This window comes from Canis lupus, chromosome 5 (assembly GCF_003254725.2).
Source record: "Canis lupus dingo isolate Sandy chromosome 5, ASM325472v2, whole genome shotgun sequence".
In the NCBI taxonomy this organism is placed as follows: Eukaryota; Metazoa; Chordata; class Mammalia; order Carnivora; family Canidae; genus Canis; species Canis lupus.
Window position 1 is genome coordinate 36,295,245 of NC_064247.1, and position 20,608 is coordinate 36,315,852.

A 20,608-nucleotide genomic window follows, 5' to 3' on the forward strand; every position below is an offset into this window, starting at 1 on the left:
ACTCCCAGCTTCCTCAAAGACCATGTCTACTGACTCTTGAAGATATGCATGTGTCTGTCTGTAGGCTTGTAGGCAGGGGAGAGTAGAAAAGAATGCGGGATCCCTGGGTGGCTCAGCGGTTTGGCGCCTGCCTTTGGCCCAGGGCGCGATCCTGGAGTCCCGGGATCTAGTCCCGCATCGGGCTCCCTGCATGGACCCTGCTTCTCCCTCCTGTGTCTCTGCCCCTCTCTCTCTCTCTCTCTCTCTCAAATAAATAAATAAATAAATAAATAAATAAATAAATAAATCTATCTTAAAAAAAAAAGAAAAGAATGCAGATGAGAGGGAATAAGGGAATAGAAGGGAATGAAATGGATGCCCCTACAGATGGAAGGCAGTGGGATTGATATTTAGAGGGGTGGCCCTGGATTGAAGCTGTCATGTCACGGGCGAGCGGAACTGATGTTGGGCAGGTGGGTGGGTATGGGCAGGTGTCACATTGAGGTTGTCACAATTGATATTTACAGATGAGGTTTCAGTCTTCTACTTGAGAAGTCATGTGTGATAATCAAAGAGACAGCCTAGGTGCTTGGTCAGCCTGGTTAGCGGGGTGAAGGGTTTTAGGTGATTTCCCTTTCTTGGTGATGGCCCTAATTTGTCTTATTACTTCAACCCTCAAGGGTTTTTCTCTACTCTTCTAACTTTCCTGTTGTGTTGATTTGAGGGCTCCTGATCCATCCTGGGCTGGTAACCTGATTTTGATTCCTGCAATCCTGCCTCTCCTTGGTATTTGGATCTTGCCTACCGTGTCCTTGATCTGCAGTTGAGACTTAGGTTAATCCTCCTGCCCCGAGGAGAAGTTTCCAAGCCCTCCGCCCACCCATACCAGCAGCCCCTAGCTCAGCCCTTGCCTGAGCAGTGTGGGGGGCTTCCATCTTGAGGCAGACAGTGCTGCAAGTATAGGAACGCAGGGGTCGGCAAAGGACAGCTTGCTCATTTTCCCTGCCACTGCAGACACATTGCCATTTCTACCAGAAGTTCCATGACTGAATGATTTTGGTGGGAACTGTGAGCCTTATTGGATGAGGTTCATTTGAGTCCTTAAAACTGGTCTTGCACATTGTTCTGAAAACACTGGAAAGATAGTCGACAGGAGTGGCCTTAAGTTTGAAAAGCTCCTTTCTCATGGTATAGAGTGTATTGTTAGGCAATCTTGTTGGGTTTTGAAAGGCCACAGCGCTCATGTTTGATATTCCAGATCACTTGTGGGACACAGAAGTCATGGCTGTCTGGTTTTGAATTGAGACTGGATTCCAACACCTTCCGCTCTGATTTAATTGGCTAGACCATGTGGCTTCATTAAGAAATCCGTAGTTGGCTGAGCCATATTATTGTATGCTTCCTAAAGTCACCTGAACATTGTGGTGTTGCAGATGAAAAGTCTAAGTGGATGCTTCCAGGACTGGGCAGAGCCAAAGAATGTGGCAGAGCTGTCCTCCTGTCAGCCTTGGTTTTGAAGTCAGGTCTCTTGTTTATAGTTGGAACTCCTCTATATGTGTGGGGTTTTTTTGTTTTCGTTTTTTTTTTTCTCCTGTTTTCACACTGAAGACTCTTTCTGTTAATGAAATTGTATGTAGACCCTAATAAATAATATAAATAAAATAGTACTATTTTGGTTGGTGTAAGGGATAGGAGATGGGAACCTTGCCTGCTCATAGGACATGAACTCTAAGAAGAGCTTTGGGATCTATACCTCAGCCTATCTAGTAGTAATTTGGAGAAAAACCTTATTACACCTCACTCTAGATGAGGATCATCTGACTCCATATTTTATATGATTTTTGTTGTGGTCTTCCCGCCATGTCTCCAAAATTGGTTATACATCAGATGTCTTCTCATATGTCACTTTAGTGTCACGGGTACTGATTTGTCGTTTATGATCTTTAGGCCCTTGCAGAATGTTAGTGCTAAGATTGTGCCCTTTGTATATGGGTGATGTAATTAGTAAAGAGGAAGATGATGATACCATCCTTAATCAAGACATATCAAGCTTGTCCCATTAACTTTGCCCTCAGGCAGCTCTGCCCATGATGTAATAAATACGCCATATGTTTTGGGACTGATCTCCCAAACTTTCTGATGATGCATAACAGAGCCTATGCAGAAGGTATTAAATGGGCCTCAGTATCCTCAGTGAGGAGAATAAGAGGTACTACTGTTAATTAATTTGATTAAGATACAATTGAGAATTCATTAAATTGATTCTAAAGACCTGCATGATTTTGCAATTAAGAATCAGTATTCTTTCTTCCTGCCGTAGTGGAAACATGTTTTCATAATTTAAAACAATTGATTTAACAGACACTTTTGATTTGCTACTCTTTGACATGAAAACCGGTTTTGCATCTGTGATCAGCATTCCAAATACTTGGCTTTTTAAACTGTTTCAGCTAATGTTGCTATCTGCTTTGACCTCATTAGTGATGGCATTATGAGACAGAAACAGTGAGCATTTTTGTATGTGATCTATCTAGAAGACTAGCAGCTAAGGATGAACCTCTGTAGCAGGGATGAGTCTTGCTGCATCTGTGGGATAGAGAATCTTTGTTTTGAACTTAGGAACATAAGAATGCCTGAGATTTCCTGCATCCCAGAGGAAGGCGATAATAGCATACTGATGTGCTGCAGTGGTTTCTGGGGTTTTCCAGCTTTGTATTAGAACTGACTTCTGCACATTTCTTCTGGGAAAGCAGCATATTTGTGAGGATCCACTGGGGGGCACTTGGGGATCTGAGTGTGATCCTTGCTCTCCTATCCCCCACATCACTGATTTAGGTTGGCCTGAAGTCAGCTACTGATTGACAGTGGACTCCCCTTCATCTTTTATTCACAGATACTAACCTTAGGAGGGTTCTTTAGCAAGGAATCCTTAATGAACAGGTGTACTTCTGGCATAACAGTATTGGGTTTGTAGAGTCCAGGAACAGGGCACATTTTCAAAATATCACTCTCACAACTGTATCAGTTAAGATAATCCTTGTTCTTGTCATCTTTTGATTTTTTTTAAAAAGATTTATTTTAAGGGGGGAGGGACAAAGAGGGAGTGAAAGAGAATCTCAGACTGCCTGCTGAGCGTGGAGCCTGCTATGGGGCTTGATCCCAGGACCTTGAGACCATGACCTGAGCCAAAAATCAAGAATCAGATGCTTAACCAACTGAGCCGCCCAGATGCCCCTCCTCTTTTGATTTTATTTATTTATTTTTTTAATTTTTTTTTATTATTATTTTTTTTTTTCCTCTTTTGATTTTAAATGAAATAGTTCCTATGGAGAAGAGTTCCACCCGCGATCCCTCATGATCTGTTTGCTCATGTACTAGTTCTAGGATTTCTGCATGGGTGATATTTATCAGTGTCCACTTGGTACAAAAGGTCAACACAGGGAGCTTTTGGTTTCATTCTTGTCCTGGGAGTGGTGGTTCTAGCCATCATATCACTCTGGCAAGACATTTGGCAATTACTTGAAACACGGAATCCTAATGTTTTAGTAACTTTCGATGCTGATGGGTGCTTATGGGTAAGAATGAGCCACAATCAGGGAGATGAGTTTTAGCCACCTGCCAGTAATGCAGATCCCCCACAGTATTGTTGAAGAGTATATACCTTCTGGGGCTCCCATGTAGGTTGGTGGCAAGTTGAGAGTGACACTTTGCCATTAGAAGGGCCAAAATACTAATAGCTGGCATCATTTTATCTGATGTCACATTGTCTTAATAAGTTCCTAGATAATCTTCAAAGGTATCCACAGATTTCCTGTATGGTCATTGAACCCATCAGCTTGCTCAGTCTTGTATCCATGCCCTAATTTCTTACTGGCAAACTCACTTCTCTTCACTTTGAGTAGTTGTACCTTATTCCTAATGTACCCTAAGTAGCTGAAGATGAGCATGTACAGCAGGGGTATGAGTCTCCAACCTTGCTCTTATGACCTTGTTCTGCTGCCTTCTGGACCCTCAGCTGAGCCCGTCACAAACCTGATGTGAATTTTCAAGAATTTAGAGACCTTCTTACCTGCTGGGACTAGAGATCATGCCCTACCACATCAGTTACCCTATTTCTTCTGTTTCCCCACATCTCATCCTCCCAGATATTTTCTCTATTTCGAAACAAAAGCAAAACACGAGTATCAGTTAGAACTAGTAGATATCTTGTAAGTGTCTTTGTGTTATTGTTTTGAAGTCCGCCTTTCTAAAGTTCATTCCTGGACTCTCCCCAGGTCTTGATTCCTGATCCGTTTGCAGATGACTTGTATCTTTTTTTTTGCCTGGAATGATCTGATCCTAGAACTTGCATCTGTCACACACATTGTGGAACTGCTGTTTTTAATCAGGAGCACCTATGATTTGTCATCAGTCTTGCCTTGTTCTGAGTCTTTTGAGCATCTGATGAGCTGTTTTCCCCTTTTCTGAGCAGAAATGGAATCGGATAACCCAGAGGGCCTTCCCCACACCCACATTGTCCAAGACATAGAGCCTGTCATCTGTCTGACCTTTTCTTACATCTTGAGTTGGTAGGAGGATCTCTCAGTTTTTGGTGAGAATCAGAAGGTCTCACACCAGGACCCAGGCAGACCAGACTGGGTCATTTCAAGGTACGCCCTAGTGCTTTGGTATATGCCTGGCCTCTCCAGCAACTGAGATATCTTTGAGAACTCTGATGTGGAGATGGGAGGGTTACCTCTGAGTCAGAGTGAGTGGTGAGCACCAGTAGCAGCTGGATATTTATATAACACCTAGGCAAAAAGTTCCTTGCTGACCTGCTTCTAAGGACCTACCCTGTGGGCCTGTCTTATTTTGCTTCCCCTACAGCTTGTCCCTTAGCCATTGTGTTGTCAGCCTTTCTTCTTTTTCTCTGCTACATTTGAGCCATCTTGGCCTTATCTCCCAACTTCGATTGGGTCATCATGACACTTTCCTTTTATCCCTTCCCGAATGTTTTTTCTGACCCTTGAAAATCAATTTAGGAAACGAAGATAAACAGTGACGCTAATACGGTCCTGATATCTCTTAAGAGGTGAATGGTTTCTTTGAGGGTGTACACTACCTGTTTCCATTCATCTCCTTTGCTTCTCTGCCCTTCCTACCTCCAGTCCTTAAGTGAATGTAGTTTGAATAGTTCCCACAATCCCTTTCCATTAGAAAAACAGGTCTTAATCTACTGGAAAGTTCTTCCTACTTATGTTAGTTTTATCCCTATCCATTCATTCCTGATGAGTACCAACAAATTGTGTGGGGGAGGTTGGGTTAGCAGGGTTTGGAGATAATGTGCAAGAATCATCTCATTGTGAAGGTCCCAATGTATTTAGAGGCCATCTGGAACTACGCCACATTTAAATAGTTGTTCACTATCAGTAAAGGAGTATTTATGCTTTAAATTTAAATTGTTAAACATTGAGCATTCCAAATGAAGGCCAAGTATAAGCTGCCAACATTTAAATTTACCAATGATTTCCAGATGCCACGTTGTGCAGAGAGAAGGAAAGCAACCTTTCAACCACTTATTGGTATTTTGTCTGCATGATTTGGACTGTTGTTAGAGTGGACATTTTGTTTTATGCACGAGGTAGGAGAGGGCAAGAGGACAATTTCTAACTTAAAATTTTGAGCTTGTCTTATAGAATCTGTCAACTTTCTATCACTGTAGCTTAATCCATACGGAACTCCTAGTACCTGGGTGTGTGGCTGCTCCAGCCAATGGCATGAGTTGGATTGGCTGTTTTAAAAACGTGAAGCTCTGTGGACTTCTAAATTTTTTTAATTTTTAAAAATGTTTAATGATTTTGAGAGAGAGAGCAAGTGGGATGAGGGAAGGACAGAGGGAGAGGGAGAAAGAGAATCTTTTTTTTTTTTTTTTTTTTATTGGTGTTCAATTTACTAACATACAGAATAACACCCAGTGCCCGTCACCCATTCACTCCCACCCCCCGCCCTCCTCCCCTTCTACCACCCCTAGTTCGTTTCCCAGAGTTAGCAGTCTTTACGTTCTGTCTCCCTTTCTGATATTTCCCACACATTTCTTCTCCCTTCCCTTATTTTCCCTTTCACTATTATTTATATTCCCCAAATGAATGAGAACATATAATGTTTGTCCTTCTCCGACTGACTTACTTCACTCAGCATAATACCCTCCAGTTCCATCCACGTTGAAGCAAATGGTGGGTATTTGTCATTTCTAATAGCTGAGTAATATTCCATTGTATACATAAACCACATCTTCTTTATCCATTCATCGAGAAAGAGAATCTTAAGCAGGTTTCATGTCCTACATGGAGAGCCTGCTGCGAGGCTCAATCTCATGACTCTGAGATCATGACCTGATCTGAAATCAAGAGTCAGACAGTTAACCAACTGAGCCACCCAGGTGCAGCTGGATTTTTTTTTATTTTTAATTGCATAAGAACCATGCATAACACTAATAAAAACAGAGAACCAGGTATTCAGTTTATCCTCTGTGTCTGAAAGAGTTTTCATTGGAGTTATTTTGGCATTGCTGATCTGTAGCTACATGCTGTTTTTATTGGCATTTACCTGCTTTTGTTTGGAGTATAAAGCAACCTTGAATACAAATTTGGACAATAATTTTTAAAATATTATTTTAGATTCAAGTATATCAATTTCTTCACTGTGGAAAACAGCTTCTAATGTGGGGTATCAAGTCTTGTTTTGATTTTAAGTGTTTGCCCTATATTTTGTTCCAATAAAGTAAAATTTGTGATAATTTGAAAATATTATTGGAAAAGAGGTGTGGATTGATTTTGAAAAAGTATAATTTGTCTCAAGGGCATGTTATAATAGGAGCTAAGGTAATAAAATAGTGACAAATAAAAGAGCTCAATAATCCCATAATGAAAAAATTAGTGATTTTAATGAGTTCTGATATTTGGTTGAAAATGAAACTTTAAAAAAACTTAAGGTTCTTGAGATAATTTTCTTAAATATTTTGTCATCTTGTGTGAGTTTTTCAACCCCATTCTTTATGAGGAAAAAAAAGTGTTTCTGAACACAAACTCAAAGTCTTATTTAATTTTCAAGTTTATTGATATAAATAAAAGTTTTCTTTGATTCGAGACATTATTGATACATTTGCCTTTTGAACATTCTAATTATGAGAGATTTTTATGTATAATTGGTGTCACCTTTGGGCTTCAATTTTCCATTCTTTCTATTAAGGAAAGCATTTTTTTTTCTCTCTTTATTTTTTTTTTTTTTTTTTTTTTTTTTTTTTTTAAAATTTTTTAAGTATAATTTTTATTTATTTATGATAGTCACAGAGAGAGAGGCAGAGACACAGGCAGAGGGAGAAGCAGGCTCCATGCACCAGGAGCCCGATGTGGGATTCGATCCCGGGTCTCCAGGATCGTGCCCTAGGCCAAAGGCAGGCGCCAAACCGCTGCGCCACCTAGGGATCCCTTTTTTCTCTCTTTAATTTGAAGATTTAGTTGGCTTTATGAAATGATTGATGAATCAGGCAGCATCTCATCTAGCCAGGAGAAGGGAAGCTCCCAAGAACAGTTTCATAAAGGGAAGGGAAATTTGTTCTTGTTCATGTGTTCCATGTTATATGATTATTCTCCCTTAGTATTAGAAAATCCTGGCTGTACTTATTTCCAGTGTAAAAATCTTATCCATACACATTGTTTTGTTCCATTAGAGAAACTTCCCTGGCTGTGACTCATGCTACTAAGAATTATTTCGAGTTATTGATTATTGTTAAGTATTCTCCAGTTTGAACATTTATTGAATTAATTGAGTTAAAATAACTAATTTGAAGTAACCATTACTGTAGACATGTGCTTGTGGTTAATCCCCTTTTTGAATCCTTTAGGCCTTTTGAATTACTTTATTTTATAAGTGCTCACATATAATACATGTTGCAATATAACCCTAAAACTTCTGTATAATGAAGAGTTAGTGCTACTTGCTCAGTCCCAAACAATGCTGGTGCCTTCCCAGCAGCTTCTCTTCTACACACTTCCTGTCCCTTGGACCAGATGCTCAGAGAGCACGAAGAGGTGTTAACCCATTGACAAGTATCCAAGAGCAGAATCAATTTCCTGGTAGACCAGTAGGTCATCCAGTGGCCCGGTGTTCTGTTTTGTACTAGTAGTGGCTTTAAAGAATAGTTTACAGATGAGTAGATTTTACTGCCACATTGATGAGCTCAAAGGTTTGAGCTGTGGCAGGAATTCTCTCCATCCTGGCTCATGATAATCCGGCCCAGGATTGAGAATTAGATACCAGTCCAATACTGGGACTTCCAGTCAGGCCTCTAGTCCATATAGTAGCATGTGTCTTTTCTGTAGCTACTGTAATATTTTTAGAAATTCGTTCTAAAGAATTGGTTCAAGAGTCAGTTATTGATGTTAACTATTAAGGTTTTGGCTGTAATATGCTTTCCAGTAGTTAAAATACAAGCATTTGTACAAATGGAAATTTAGAAAACCCTATGACCAGTTTGGGGAAACAAACTAGGAAAGAGGACATCTTTTATAATAGTGTCTTATGAGTGTGAATGTTAGTGTATTTATACTTGCCCAGAGATCTGTACAAGTGAAAATAGAAAAAAACAAAGTTTTTAAACCTTTTAATAGTGAGAATTCTTCAGTTGGTGGAAATCTTTCCAGAGTATCATTTCCTTTTTCTTTCCCATTTGTCTCTAATCACCAGCTCTTTGTCTTTCAAATGTAGACATATAAGATTAAGTTTTTCTTTAAAAAATTGCCTTCCCAAACTAGTATTTTCACAGTTATCCTTTTAAGCTTATTGTTTTAAAAACAGGAATAAATGTAATTAAAATACTTACCAAAATTATCAATGTCATGGTTTTCAACTAATAACAAATTAAAATCTCTGGACTATTTTAACTTTTTAAAAATATAGTTTTTGAGCAAATATTAGCCTGATGTTGATTTAAAAGAAAGATCATTAATCTCCAAACTATGAAAGTATATAAATGAGAGAAAGAAGGAAATTTTTCTTAACTTTAAAAGATTAGTCTTATATTGTCATTATTTTTTGTTCTTTTTATTTATTTGTTATTTATTTCTTGTTTATCTGGTTAGTGATATTCAGTGTAAAAGTCTTAAATCAGTGCATACAAGACAGATGCTAATTAGTAAATTTTACTTGGTATGAAGTACTATAGCTAGCAGGCTATAAATTTCAAGTAGCAAAATTAAATGTGTTTGTATTTGAAATATATGGAATGCCTCATTTTGTGGGGAGAGAGGAAAATGAAAGAACCTGCTTCTGTTCCTTCTGCAAGTGCTTATTGTCATGTTACATGGAATACATCTTTTGTATCTCTCTGTGCCTCTGGCTTCTCTTCTGTAAAATGGGCCCAAGAATTTAATTGCCTGCCTTCATCCCTTTCAAGAACATTGAGGACAGATACCTTGAAGTCTTTGGAAGACAAAATGCCACCTTGTGTATTTTTTGATATACTAACTTGCCTTGTAAGTATGTACTATGTGTTGTACACAGTGGCGCGGTGTGACATTGTGAACTTTTTTTTATGAGAAAAAAGTTGTTTGCATGCCTCGATGTTAAACTATAACTTCATTATTCATGTTTTATATTTTCTGAACTTGATTCTTTCCTCTCTCTCTTGTGCAGTGGGAACCGTCCCTCTGAGTGTCTCCATGCGCTCTACTGTTCCTGGGGCTGGGGGCGGGAGCAGTGGGTCGTGGGAGGTGGAGGTACTAGTTTTTTGTGTTAATCTTTTAGAAGCATGCAGAGAAGTGGTACAGGTGGGTTAGGGGTAAACCCCAAGTCTGCCGTTTACAGAGAACGGAGCCTCATCAGTTTAGAAATAGACAAAAAGCCCTCTCTCTCCTCATTTGTTGAGTTTCTTCACCATGTTCTTACTGCCCTCCATTCTGACCCCTGGGGTGGAGAGTCAGGGAGAACTTTTTATTCTTGACTATAGAAAATGTGGTGATGGGGGAGATTCCAGCATAGGATTTGGGAGGCCGGGAATGTAGTCTGTGTGCTGTTCCTGCACTGATTCCCATTGACCTGTTCTGGACCATTTTCCATCTCTAGTGAATGAGGATGCTGGAGGGTGGGTGGGGGGTAAGGTTGCCAGGGAGTGAGGAGAGCTGTTCTTGCATTGAATACCTAGATTCCATACAGTAAAGGTATCTGTGAAGCTGATTATTCACACAAAAACTGTTTCAAATATAGCTCGTTAGGCCTCTCTTTATATTTGCATGTGAGGGTTAATTTTCACTGCTTAGGAACTTCTGTTATATAACTGCCAACGTCATCAGTGGATGCTTGTGGTTAAAAAGCCCTGTGTCCTTTAAAAAATTCCTAAGTGCTGTTTTTTTTTTAAAGATACTAAGTGCTATTTTGTTTTTCTGTGATAAAAACTGTTCTCATAAAAGTCTAAGGAAGATGATAATTTTTATGTCTGGTTAGTATTTAATGACATTTGCTTAGCAATTTTTCAGTCTTGTGGTAGTGGTTTTTCTCGGGTTTCTAACATTGTTTTATGTTTTTGTGACATCTTTTGTCATTCTTTTCCAGAGAATTCGGTCAACAGTGGATGAAAAAGAACAAAAACAGCTTCTTATGGATTTGGATGTAGTAATGCGGAGTAGTGATTGCCCGTACATTGTTCAGTTTTATGGTGCACTCTTCAGAGAGGTAGGAATAAACAATTTGGGGTTTTAGCTGATGAATAACTATCTCATTGGAATAAATAAGAGGATGGCAGGCTTAGATTCTGATCTTCATTAATTGCCAGACGTTAGCAATAAGCTGATCTCTGAATATTTTAGTATATAGGTGTGAGATTGCACACATTTATTTCCAGCACTGATTATTCCTTGGTTAAGGGGTGAATCTCAGGCTTTTAAAATACGTATTTATGGCTGTCATTTGTGAATCCGCATATTTCCTTTCTTCACTTATTGTTTCTGTTCTTTAAGAACCTGACAAATCCACTAACTTCTGAATAACCCTTTGCCATAGGTTGAGATTTCTCTGTTTTGGCTTTGAACTCCCTCAGTGTCCCCTCTCCCCCTTTAAAAACTTATCTTTATTTCTGTCATTAATTGTATCTGCTTTTAATGGAAGCATTTACTCACCCTCATCAGAACCCTCAGTGCAACCCATATGGAAATTCACTAGTTATACTAGGAATTCTTCTAGCTAATCTTGTTATCTGGATTTTTGTGTAGAGACTGCATGGTCTCAGGGTCATGTGTCTTCTTTTGGCCCCTGGTTATTCCGTGTCCTGACACAGGGTATCACTTCTGCCTCTGGCTGTCAAACCCGTGTAGTCCTTCCAGTCATCTCATTGCCCGAGGCAGGGAAGGAAGGGATTTAGGGCAGGGGGTGTGGGTGGAGCTGGAGCTGGAGCTGGGCCCCAATCCGACACTTACGGGTATCCTGGCCAGTCCTCACACATTTGTGATATTTACTTAGGTGAGTGGGACTTCGGCTGAATGATCCCTTACACACTTTTAATACTCTTTATAAAACACCGTTGTCATTTTGAAAGTGTTAGGATGAGCTTGTGCTAGTGGGGCCGTTATGAGCTGGTGAGAAGCCCCTCCCTTCTTTTTTTCTGGGACTGGATCACAAAGCGGGGATGTAGCCTTGGGGGTTTTGTTTTATTTCCTGACTTAAAAAATACTGTGTTGTAAGACAGACCTGACTTTAACTTGACTAGAAATTTTTGAAGTCTTAAAATTGGAGAAGACCTTTGAGCTTAGTCAATTAATTCCCTACTCAGTACATCTGTTTTTATTGATTTGTTTTTCTGTGCTCTTAAGAGGTGACTCTAGTAGGTGGAAGGGTCCATTGCTTTGTTGAATCAGTAATTAATTACAGTTAATTCTAGACTCCTCTAGTTTCTTTGTACTTCTGTCCTTGTACTTGTTATGACTCGAATATTCGTTTTTGTGACTGGGTACACGGGATTTGTCTTCCTTCACCATAGCACACCAGTAGTACGTTGTGACAGTATACATCGTATGTTCAGGAACATACTCTGTCCTGAACCTAAGTGTATCATAAAGTCGTGCTGTCTGTAAGATCATGAATCTGGAACTTTTCTTTATGTTCCACAAGAGTCTTGCCATCTCCTCCTCCCTTCTCCCAAACCATTGATTTAGTCTTTATAATCACTAAATCTTCTGGCCATTTTATTCTTCAGAGCTTATGCAGAGCAGTACTTACTTAGGGATTGAACTACAGTCTGTCCCAACTGGATTCCACAGTCTGCTTTTCTAGCTCTGCCACTTGAGGCTCCTACTGGCCCTATCTTAGCTGTATTTCAACTCCATTGAGCTCAGGTACTCCAGCCTATGTCTCATGTTCATTGTTTAATCATTCCTTTAGGCAGTATTAGATGTATAACCCCAGCCTACTCAGTGTAGAAGTCTGATTTTATGAAAAGAAGGCAGAGTAAGTGACACCCAGAATTGCAAATATTGGAAACAACACAGAAAGCTTGGAGTAGTATCTGAACAGTGTCTTCATTGTTTCTTCTGAGAAGCAGGGTAAAATGCATTGTCAATATCTCAGGGAGGTGGAAGGGAGTTGAGATAATGCAGCTGTAAGCACAAACATCTGTCGACTATTCTACAGTTTTCATATATATTCTCTTTGTAATGGTCTCAGGGCATTCGGGGGCATCATCCCCCTTCTCCCTCTCTAAATTAATTAGAGAGGAGGCTGAGGTTTGAGGACTGTTTGGATGGGAGTCACATAGTCACATAGTCACTATAGTCACATAGTCAGTATAGTCACAAAGTCACATAAAGAAGTAGCAGAGATGGGACTTTAGGGACAAAAATCTCACTGTTCTTTCTGTTATAGAACAAGTGGTCTAGGGATGAGGAACTTTCAGCTTCATTTAAAAAAATAATTACAAAAAAAATAAAAAATAATAATTACTTTTTCACAGGACTACAATTTTTGAGTATGATCTGATGGAGGCTGAGGATCTGCACAGTTAAGTTGTATAAAGTTGCAAAATGCCCTGACAGGTGAACATGAACTCTCTCCACCCTCTTGCAAGAAGTAATAGGTACTTTCTGGATTAAAAAAAAAAAAAAAAGTTTAGAAGCCAAAAGTTCACCTTTAAAGAGTGCATAGGCAGAGTGTGTTTCCTGAGGTTACAAAGGTTAAAAATATTAAACAGACTTAATAAGGGTTTAGAGAAACATTTTTCTTTTGAGATTGATCATTTAAAAGAATCTTTTTGGCAACGTGATCTTCAGTTCTAGTAATAGACACACAATTCTGGGTTTATGAAAGGAAAGACTGGAGATGAACATATGTAATCTGGACTCTCACCTAATCACCACTATGAGGAAGACAAATGACTTTTAATTACTGTCCCTGTGAGGAACCCTCCAGGACATTTCGTTTTATCATACGTATGCCCGTAAGACATCAGCTTGTGGTTTGCTTCAGTCAGCTATCAATCAGAGAGCTCATGAGATGTTAGTTTTCTTACCCTGGCAGCTCCTCTGTAGAGAGATGAATCTTGCTCTTGGGTAATCACTGAGCCTCTGCAAGTTCCATAGTTTTACTCAGAGCAATGACTGAATAATATTTAATACCTAAGTTGGAAACTTGTTTTTTGCCATTGTCTCCAACCATTTATACTTCTTTCTACAATGGAGCTGAACTCAAATAAAAAGCCCAAAGTACAACTTGGATTTGATGTTGGTAAGTTATTAAGACATCTAATTGCACAGGTTTCTAAACTCATTTTCAGACTTTGAAGACAGAAAAATGAAGAGCTTCACAATATTGAACAATAAACGTAACTTGTAGCCTGTAACTTGCCTAAAGGTCCGCACCTTCCGTTTATCAGAACTGAAACCTAGAATCACTTTAAAAATGTCCTTTAATATATAGATTTTCAGAATTTAAAAGCACAGAAGCCCTTACTTTGAGTATCTTTGGAGGTTGGAGAAATTCTAGTGTAGGAGATACTATTCTGAGTAACTGGTGACTAAAGCTGGTCATTGGGTTATGTAAAAGGCGCTGATATTAGCTGAATTTAGTGCATTCTTCCCTTTCTCCCCCTGCTACTGCTTATGTTCTTTCCTTTCCTTCCTCTTGCATAGTTTAAGCACAGCCTTATTGAGGGAACATCAACATATGATAAAACGCACGTATTGAGAGGGTACAGTTCCATATGTGTGAACAAGTTGTACACCTGTACAGTTATCACCAATCAAGAAGGTGGACATTTCCATCACTCCCACTCCCTGTGCCCATGTCCTCTCTGCTCCCACCGTGCTGCTTTCTGCCTCTGTAGGTGGATGTGCATTTTTTAGAGTTTTATGTAAATGGAATAGTACAGTATGTATGTTTTATCTTCCTTACTCTACGTAATTGTTTTTTAATTCCTTCTGTGGTGTGTGTCAATAGTTTGTTCATTTATATTGCTGAGTAGTGGAAGTAGTATTCCATGGTGGGGATATGCTATGTACGATTGGTTCACTCCTTCTCCTGCTGAGGGACTGTTGGATTGTCTCTGGTTTTTGTCTGTTACAAATAACACTGTTGTGAGCATTTGTATACAACTGTGTGAGTAGACATGTGCTCTCATTTCCCTTGGGTAAATAGCTGGTAGTGGAATGGCTGGATCATATGGTAGGTGAATATTTAACTTTTTAAAATTATTCTCCAAAGTGGTTGTACTATTTTCAACCTTCACCAGTAATGTATGAGACTTCTCTTTCTTCCACATCTTTTCTAATACCTGGGATGGTCTTTTCAATTTTTAGCCATTGTCATTGGTGTAAACTGGAATCTCACTGTCTTTAAAAAATTTTGTTTAAGGATTTATTTATTTTAGAGAGAGGGTGCACACATGCATGTGTGAGAATGAGTGGGGAGAGGGGCAGAGGGGAGAGGAAGAGAAGCAGATTCCCACTGAGCCAGAGTCCCGCAAGGAGCTGGATCCCAGAACCCTGAAATCTTGACCTCAGCCCAAGTTAAGAGTTTGCTACTTATCTGACTGAGCCACCCAGGCACCCCTAAATTTGTTTCTTTGATGGATTGTGACGTTGAAAGCTTTTCAGGTGCCTGTTTACCAACCATATGTCCTCTCTGATGAAGTTCCTCTTCCAACTTTATTTTTTAAAAAGCTTTTTTTGTTTCTTTTTGAGTTTTGGGAGTTTTTATTTTTTTAAAAATTTATTTATTTATTTGAGAGAGAGAGAAAGAGCACAGGGGAAAAGAATAGTGGGAAAGGGAGAGAATCTCAAGCAGACTCTTCACTCAGCATGGAGCCCAATGTGGGGCTGGATCTCATGACCCTGAGATCATGACCTGAGCCAAAACCAAGAGTCAGACACTTAATTGACTGAGCCACGCAGGTGCCCCTTGGGAGTTTTTTTAAAAAAAACATATTCTGGATATAAGTTTATTATCAGATATATGATTGCAAGTATTTGCTCCCCCATGTGTGACTTTATTCATTATACTCTTAACAACATTTTTTTTTTTTGAAAAATGAAGGTTCTTAATACTGTTGTAGGCCAATTTGTTGTTGTTGGTTTTTTTTTTTTAAGAAAAAATGTATTGTGCTTTTGATATTGTATGTAAGAAGGAATCTTTGCTTAACTCAAAGTCACTCAGATTTTCTCCTATGTTTTCTTATAGACTTTTATAATTTCAGATAACATTTATATTTATAATCCATTTGGAGTTCGTTTTTATATGGTAGGGAGGTATGGATTAATGTTTACTATTTACATGTGGATATCTTTTGCTCTTTTGTCAGAAGTTAGTTGACCCCAGGTGTGTAGGTCTGTTTCTGGACTAGTCCTTTTTTTTTTTTTAATTTTTTTTTTAGCTAGTCTTTTCTATTGATTTGTTTGTGTTCTGTCTCTGTATCAGTTCCACACTGTCTTGAGTCCTCCAGCTAGTCTTAAGATCAGGTAGTGCTGGTCTTTAAACTTGATTCCTTTTAATTTTTTTTTTAAGATTTTATTTATTTATTCATGAGAGACAGAGAGAGAGAGGCAAAGACACAGGTAGAGGGAGAAGCAGGCTCCTTGCAGGAGGACTCAGTCCTCCTAGATTGAGACGTGGGACTCAATCCCGGGTTTCCAGGATCATGCCCTGGGCAGAAGGCAGGCACTAAACCGCTGAGCCACCCAGGGATCCCCCCTTTTAATTTTTTAAAAAGAATTTTAGAGATTTTTATCTATTAGAGAGTGAGCCAGTGAGCTAGAACATAAGTGGGGAGGGGCAGAGGGAGAGGGAGAAGTAGGCTCCCCGCCGAGCCTGGTGTGGGGCTCCATCCCAGGACCCCAAGATCATGACCTGAGCTGAAGGAAGATGATTCACTGACTGAGCCACCCAGAGGGCCCCTAGGACATTCTAGTGCAAGTTGACTTATGAGTTCTTGTAGCTTTTTGTAGATTCCATCACATTTTCTGTATAGATTATCATGTTGTCTGTGAATAAAGAGAGTTCTTTTCAGTTTGGGTTCCATTTATTTACTTATGTCTTATCTTACTGTGCTGGTTAGATCCTCTAGTACATAGAAGCAGTGACAGTGGCCATCCTGTCTTGTTTCTGATCCTAGGGAGATCTTTAGGGTTTCATCAGGAAGGACGATGTTAGCTGTAGTCTTCTCTTTTTCTTTTTCTTTTTCTTTTTTTTTTTTGCTGTAAGTTTTTCATAGATATTCTTTATCAGGTTGAAGAAGTGCCCTTCTATTCCTAATTTGCTGAGGTTTTTTTTTTTTTTTTTTTTAATGAGGAATAGATGTTAGAGTTTCCCCCATTCTTTTTCTACATCTTTAAGGTGATTGTATGATGTTAAATTCTTTTTTTCATATTGTAAGTTACATGGGTTGCTTTTCATATGTTAAACCAACCTTGCATTTCTGGGATAAATCTACTTGATTATCATGTATTACCACTCTAATATATTGTTGGATTAAATTTGCTGAAATGTTATTTTGAAGTTCTGTTTTTAAAATTTTATTACTTATTTTTTTTGAATAAGCTCCATGCCAATTGTAGGGCTTGCTTGAACTCATGACCCTGAGATCTAGAGTTGTGCGCTCTATTGACTAAGCCAGCCAGGTGCCCTTATTTGGAAGTTTCATATCTGTGTTCTTCAGAGATACTGATCCGTATTTTTCTTATAATGTTTTTGTTTGGCTTTCATGTCAGTATATTAGTGCTAGCCATATAGAATGAGTAGGAAAATACTCCCTTGTTTGCAGCTTTCTGGGAAAATTTATATAGACTTGGTATTACTTCTTTTGTAAATGTTTGGTAGACTTCACCAAAGAAGCCATTTGAATTAGGACTTTTCTTTATGGGAAGCTTTTCAACTACAAGTTCAGTTACTTTCAAAGACAGAGTTTTCTATTCAAGTTATGTTTCTTCTGGAATAAAGTTTGGTGGTTTGTTTCTCTGAAGAAATTTGTTTCTTTCATCTAAATTGTCAAACTAATTGACAATTTAATAGGTAATTTGCATCTCCTCTATTTTTACTTGATGAGTCCGGCTAGAGATTTATCAATTTTATCCATCATTCAGTGAGCCAGCTTTTAGTTGCATTAATTTTCTATATTATTTTTCTGTTTAAAATTTTTTTCAAGGGCACCTAGGTGACTCAGTGGTTGAGCATCTGCCTTTGGCTCAGGTTGTGATCCCAGGGTCCTGGGATCAAGTCCAACACCGGGCTCCATGTGGGGAGCCTGCTTCTCCTTCTACCTATGTCTCTGCCTCTTTCTCTGTGTCTCTCTCATGAATAAATAAAATCTTTAAAGAAAAATTTTCTTTTTTTCATTCTGATCACTCTTCTTGTTTTCTGCATATTTTGGCTTAATTTGCTCATCTGTTTTTAGTTTCTTAAGGTAGTTCTTGCTTTTTTTTTTTTTAAACTGTGAAGTAGTTTGAACGTACAGACACTTAGAGGGGAATCACAGTGGACCCAACATTTTATTTGTTGGCTTTTTATTTTTTATTTTTTTTTTTTATTTTTTTAATATTTTATTTATTTATTTAGGATAGTCACAGAGAGAGAGAGAGAGAGAGAGAGAGGCAGAGACACAGGCAGAGGGAGAAGCAGGCTCCATGCACCGGGAGCCTGACGTGGGATTCGATCCCGGGTCTCCAGGATCGCGCCGTGGGCCAAAGGCAGGCGCCAAACCGCTGCGCCACCCAGGGATCCCATTTGTTGGCTTTTTAAAGTAGATTCTATGCCCAGTAAACACACACATGACCCCGAGATCAAGAGTTGGATGCTCTACTGACTGAGCTGGCCAGGCACCCCTGATTTGGTTAATTTATCTTAACTGTTGTGTAGTATTCTATAATTAAATATACCATTTTTTAATGTTTCTTTAATAATCCTAATATAGGTCATTTCTCATTTTTGCAGTTATAAAGGATGTAAAAATGAACTTCTTTTTGCATTTCTCCTTAACAACATAGGTTACAGATTCTGTATAGCATATGCCTAGAAATATAATTGCTGGGTTAAGTAATATGAATTGTTTTCAACTTTATATTGGCATATTCCTCTTCACAGCAGTTGTGCTAACTTCTGTTTCTACCAATAAGAATGAGGATTTCCATATCAGGAATAGTATTTGGGTGTTAGTACTGGAACCTGTTAGTGGCTTACTGAGTTTGTGGTTTACATTGTTAAGGTTGCCCTGGTGGTCCAGGTTGGCTCGTGTAGGTCAGCTGTAATGTCCACACAAAGGAAGAGAAGTGGGAAGAACCAAAAAGGCTGTTCTGCAATCATCAGCCGACTGTGTTGACATTTCACTGGCTGCCCTTCTCTATATAAGATTGGGATATGTAGTTTCAGCTGGGCATGATGTAAATAACAAAGAGGAGGTGGTTGTTGGGCAACCCAGAAACATTTATTGACATAGATCTCATTGCTAACGTTTGGTATTATTAAATGTTTCATTTTTGCCAATTGGGTGAGTTTGAAGTGGTATCTTACTTTTAAAAATGACATTTCGGGCAGCCTGGGTGGCTCAGTGGTTTAGTGCCACCTTTGGCCCAGGGTATGATCCTGGAGACTGGGGATTGAGTTCCATGTCAGGCTCCCTGCATGGAGCCTGCTTCTCCCTCTGCCTGGGTCTCTGCCTCTCTCTCTCTCTCTCTCTCTCTCTCTCTCTGTGTCTCTCATGAATAAATAAAAAAATTTTTAAAAATGACATTTTTTTTTTACTACTGACAAGGTACATAATTTTTTTACATATGTGTTCAGGTCTTTTGTAAATTGCCTATCAATATCCCTTTGCCATTATTCCGTTAAGTTTTGTCTTTGCCTAATTAATTTAGCATAGTGCTTTAGTATTCAGGGTACTAATTCTTGATTATTATCCAAGTAGGTGCTTTTGTTTTATTTTTGAACTTACAGTATGGTATCCTTTGTCATACAGAAATATCCATTATAATGGAGTTCAATTTAGCGGATCTTACTCTTCATGATTTATTCTTTTCATGTGTGATTTGGAGAAGAAATAAGTCTCCTACCCTGAAGAACTCTTATTAAAAAAAGTTTTAAGCCTTAACTTTAAAAAAAAAATCCATTTGAGATTTTTTTTTGGTATTTTTATTTGTGAATGATCTGAGGTACTTACCTAATTAACTCTTTTCTATCTGGAAGGCCAGTGGTTCCAGCAACATTCATTGAATATTCCATGCTTTTGCAACTGTTTGCTTTGCTATATTTATCATCTTTCAAATTTCCATGTGTGCATGAGCTTTTGAATCTGTTCTGTTGGTATTTTTACTTCCCTCTCTATTTTATACCACTGCCTTTTATTGTGACAGGTTTATAAAAAAATCTTTGTCTAGTAGACTAGGCTCCCTTCTTTAAAATCATCTTGGCTATGTACACCTGGATGGCTCAGTGGTTGAGTGTCTGCCTTTGGCTCAGGACGTGATCCCTAGGGTTCAGGATCGAGTCCCGCATCGGGATCTCTGCGAGGAGCCTGCTTCTCCCTTTGCCCATGTCTCTGCCTCTCTCTGTGTCTCTCATGAATAAATAAATAAAATCTTTAAAAAAAAAATGCCTTGGCCATTCTTGGCTCTACTTTTCTTTTAAAAAATTTAATTGCTTTATTTGAGAGAGAGAGAGAGAGTGCATGTGAGTGTGGCCGCAGAGGCAGAGGAGAGAGAGAAAAATCCCAAGCCGATTCCATACTGAATGTGGAGCCAGATGTGTGGGGCTCAGTCTCACGACCCTTAGATCATGACTTGAACTGAAATCAAGAGTCAGATGCTCAGCTGACTGAGCTACCCGTGCACCCTGGCTCAACTTTCCTATATGTTTTAGGATCAGCTTGTCCAGGTACATGATAATTTTGATTAGAATTTACTTGAGTTCTTAAGCTAATTTAGGGGAATCTGACACTTTTATGATCTTGTGTCTTCACATTGTTTGCCTCTTTCTTTGGTCACTTGTTATGTCTTTAGTCATATCTTATACATGTTGTCATGAGCGTTTTGCTTCTTTTGTTATATACATTCCTAGGAGCTTTACAATTTTTCTTTGTATTGTGAGTGGTGTCTTTTTTTAAAAATATTTTGTTATTTATTCATAA

The 20,608-nt window shown here is 38.8% G+C and overlaps 1 protein-coding gene across 4 annotated transcripts in view; it reads left to right on the plus strand.

Annotated features, from left to right (window-relative positions):
* The window catches only part of MAP2K4 (mitogen-activated protein kinase kinase 4), a 136,546-nt gene that overhangs the window by 74,856 nt on the left and 41,082 nt on the right, over window positions 1–20,608 (plus strand). For all 4 annotated transcript variants that reach the window (XM_025428354.3, XM_025428355.3, XM_025428353.1 and 1 more), the window contains one exon: window positions 10,567–10,686. In XM_025428354.3, coding sequence (XP_025284139.1) covers window positions 10,567–10,686 — 120 coding nt within the window. The remainder of the gene's footprint in view (window positions 1–10,566; window positions 10,687–20,608) is intronic.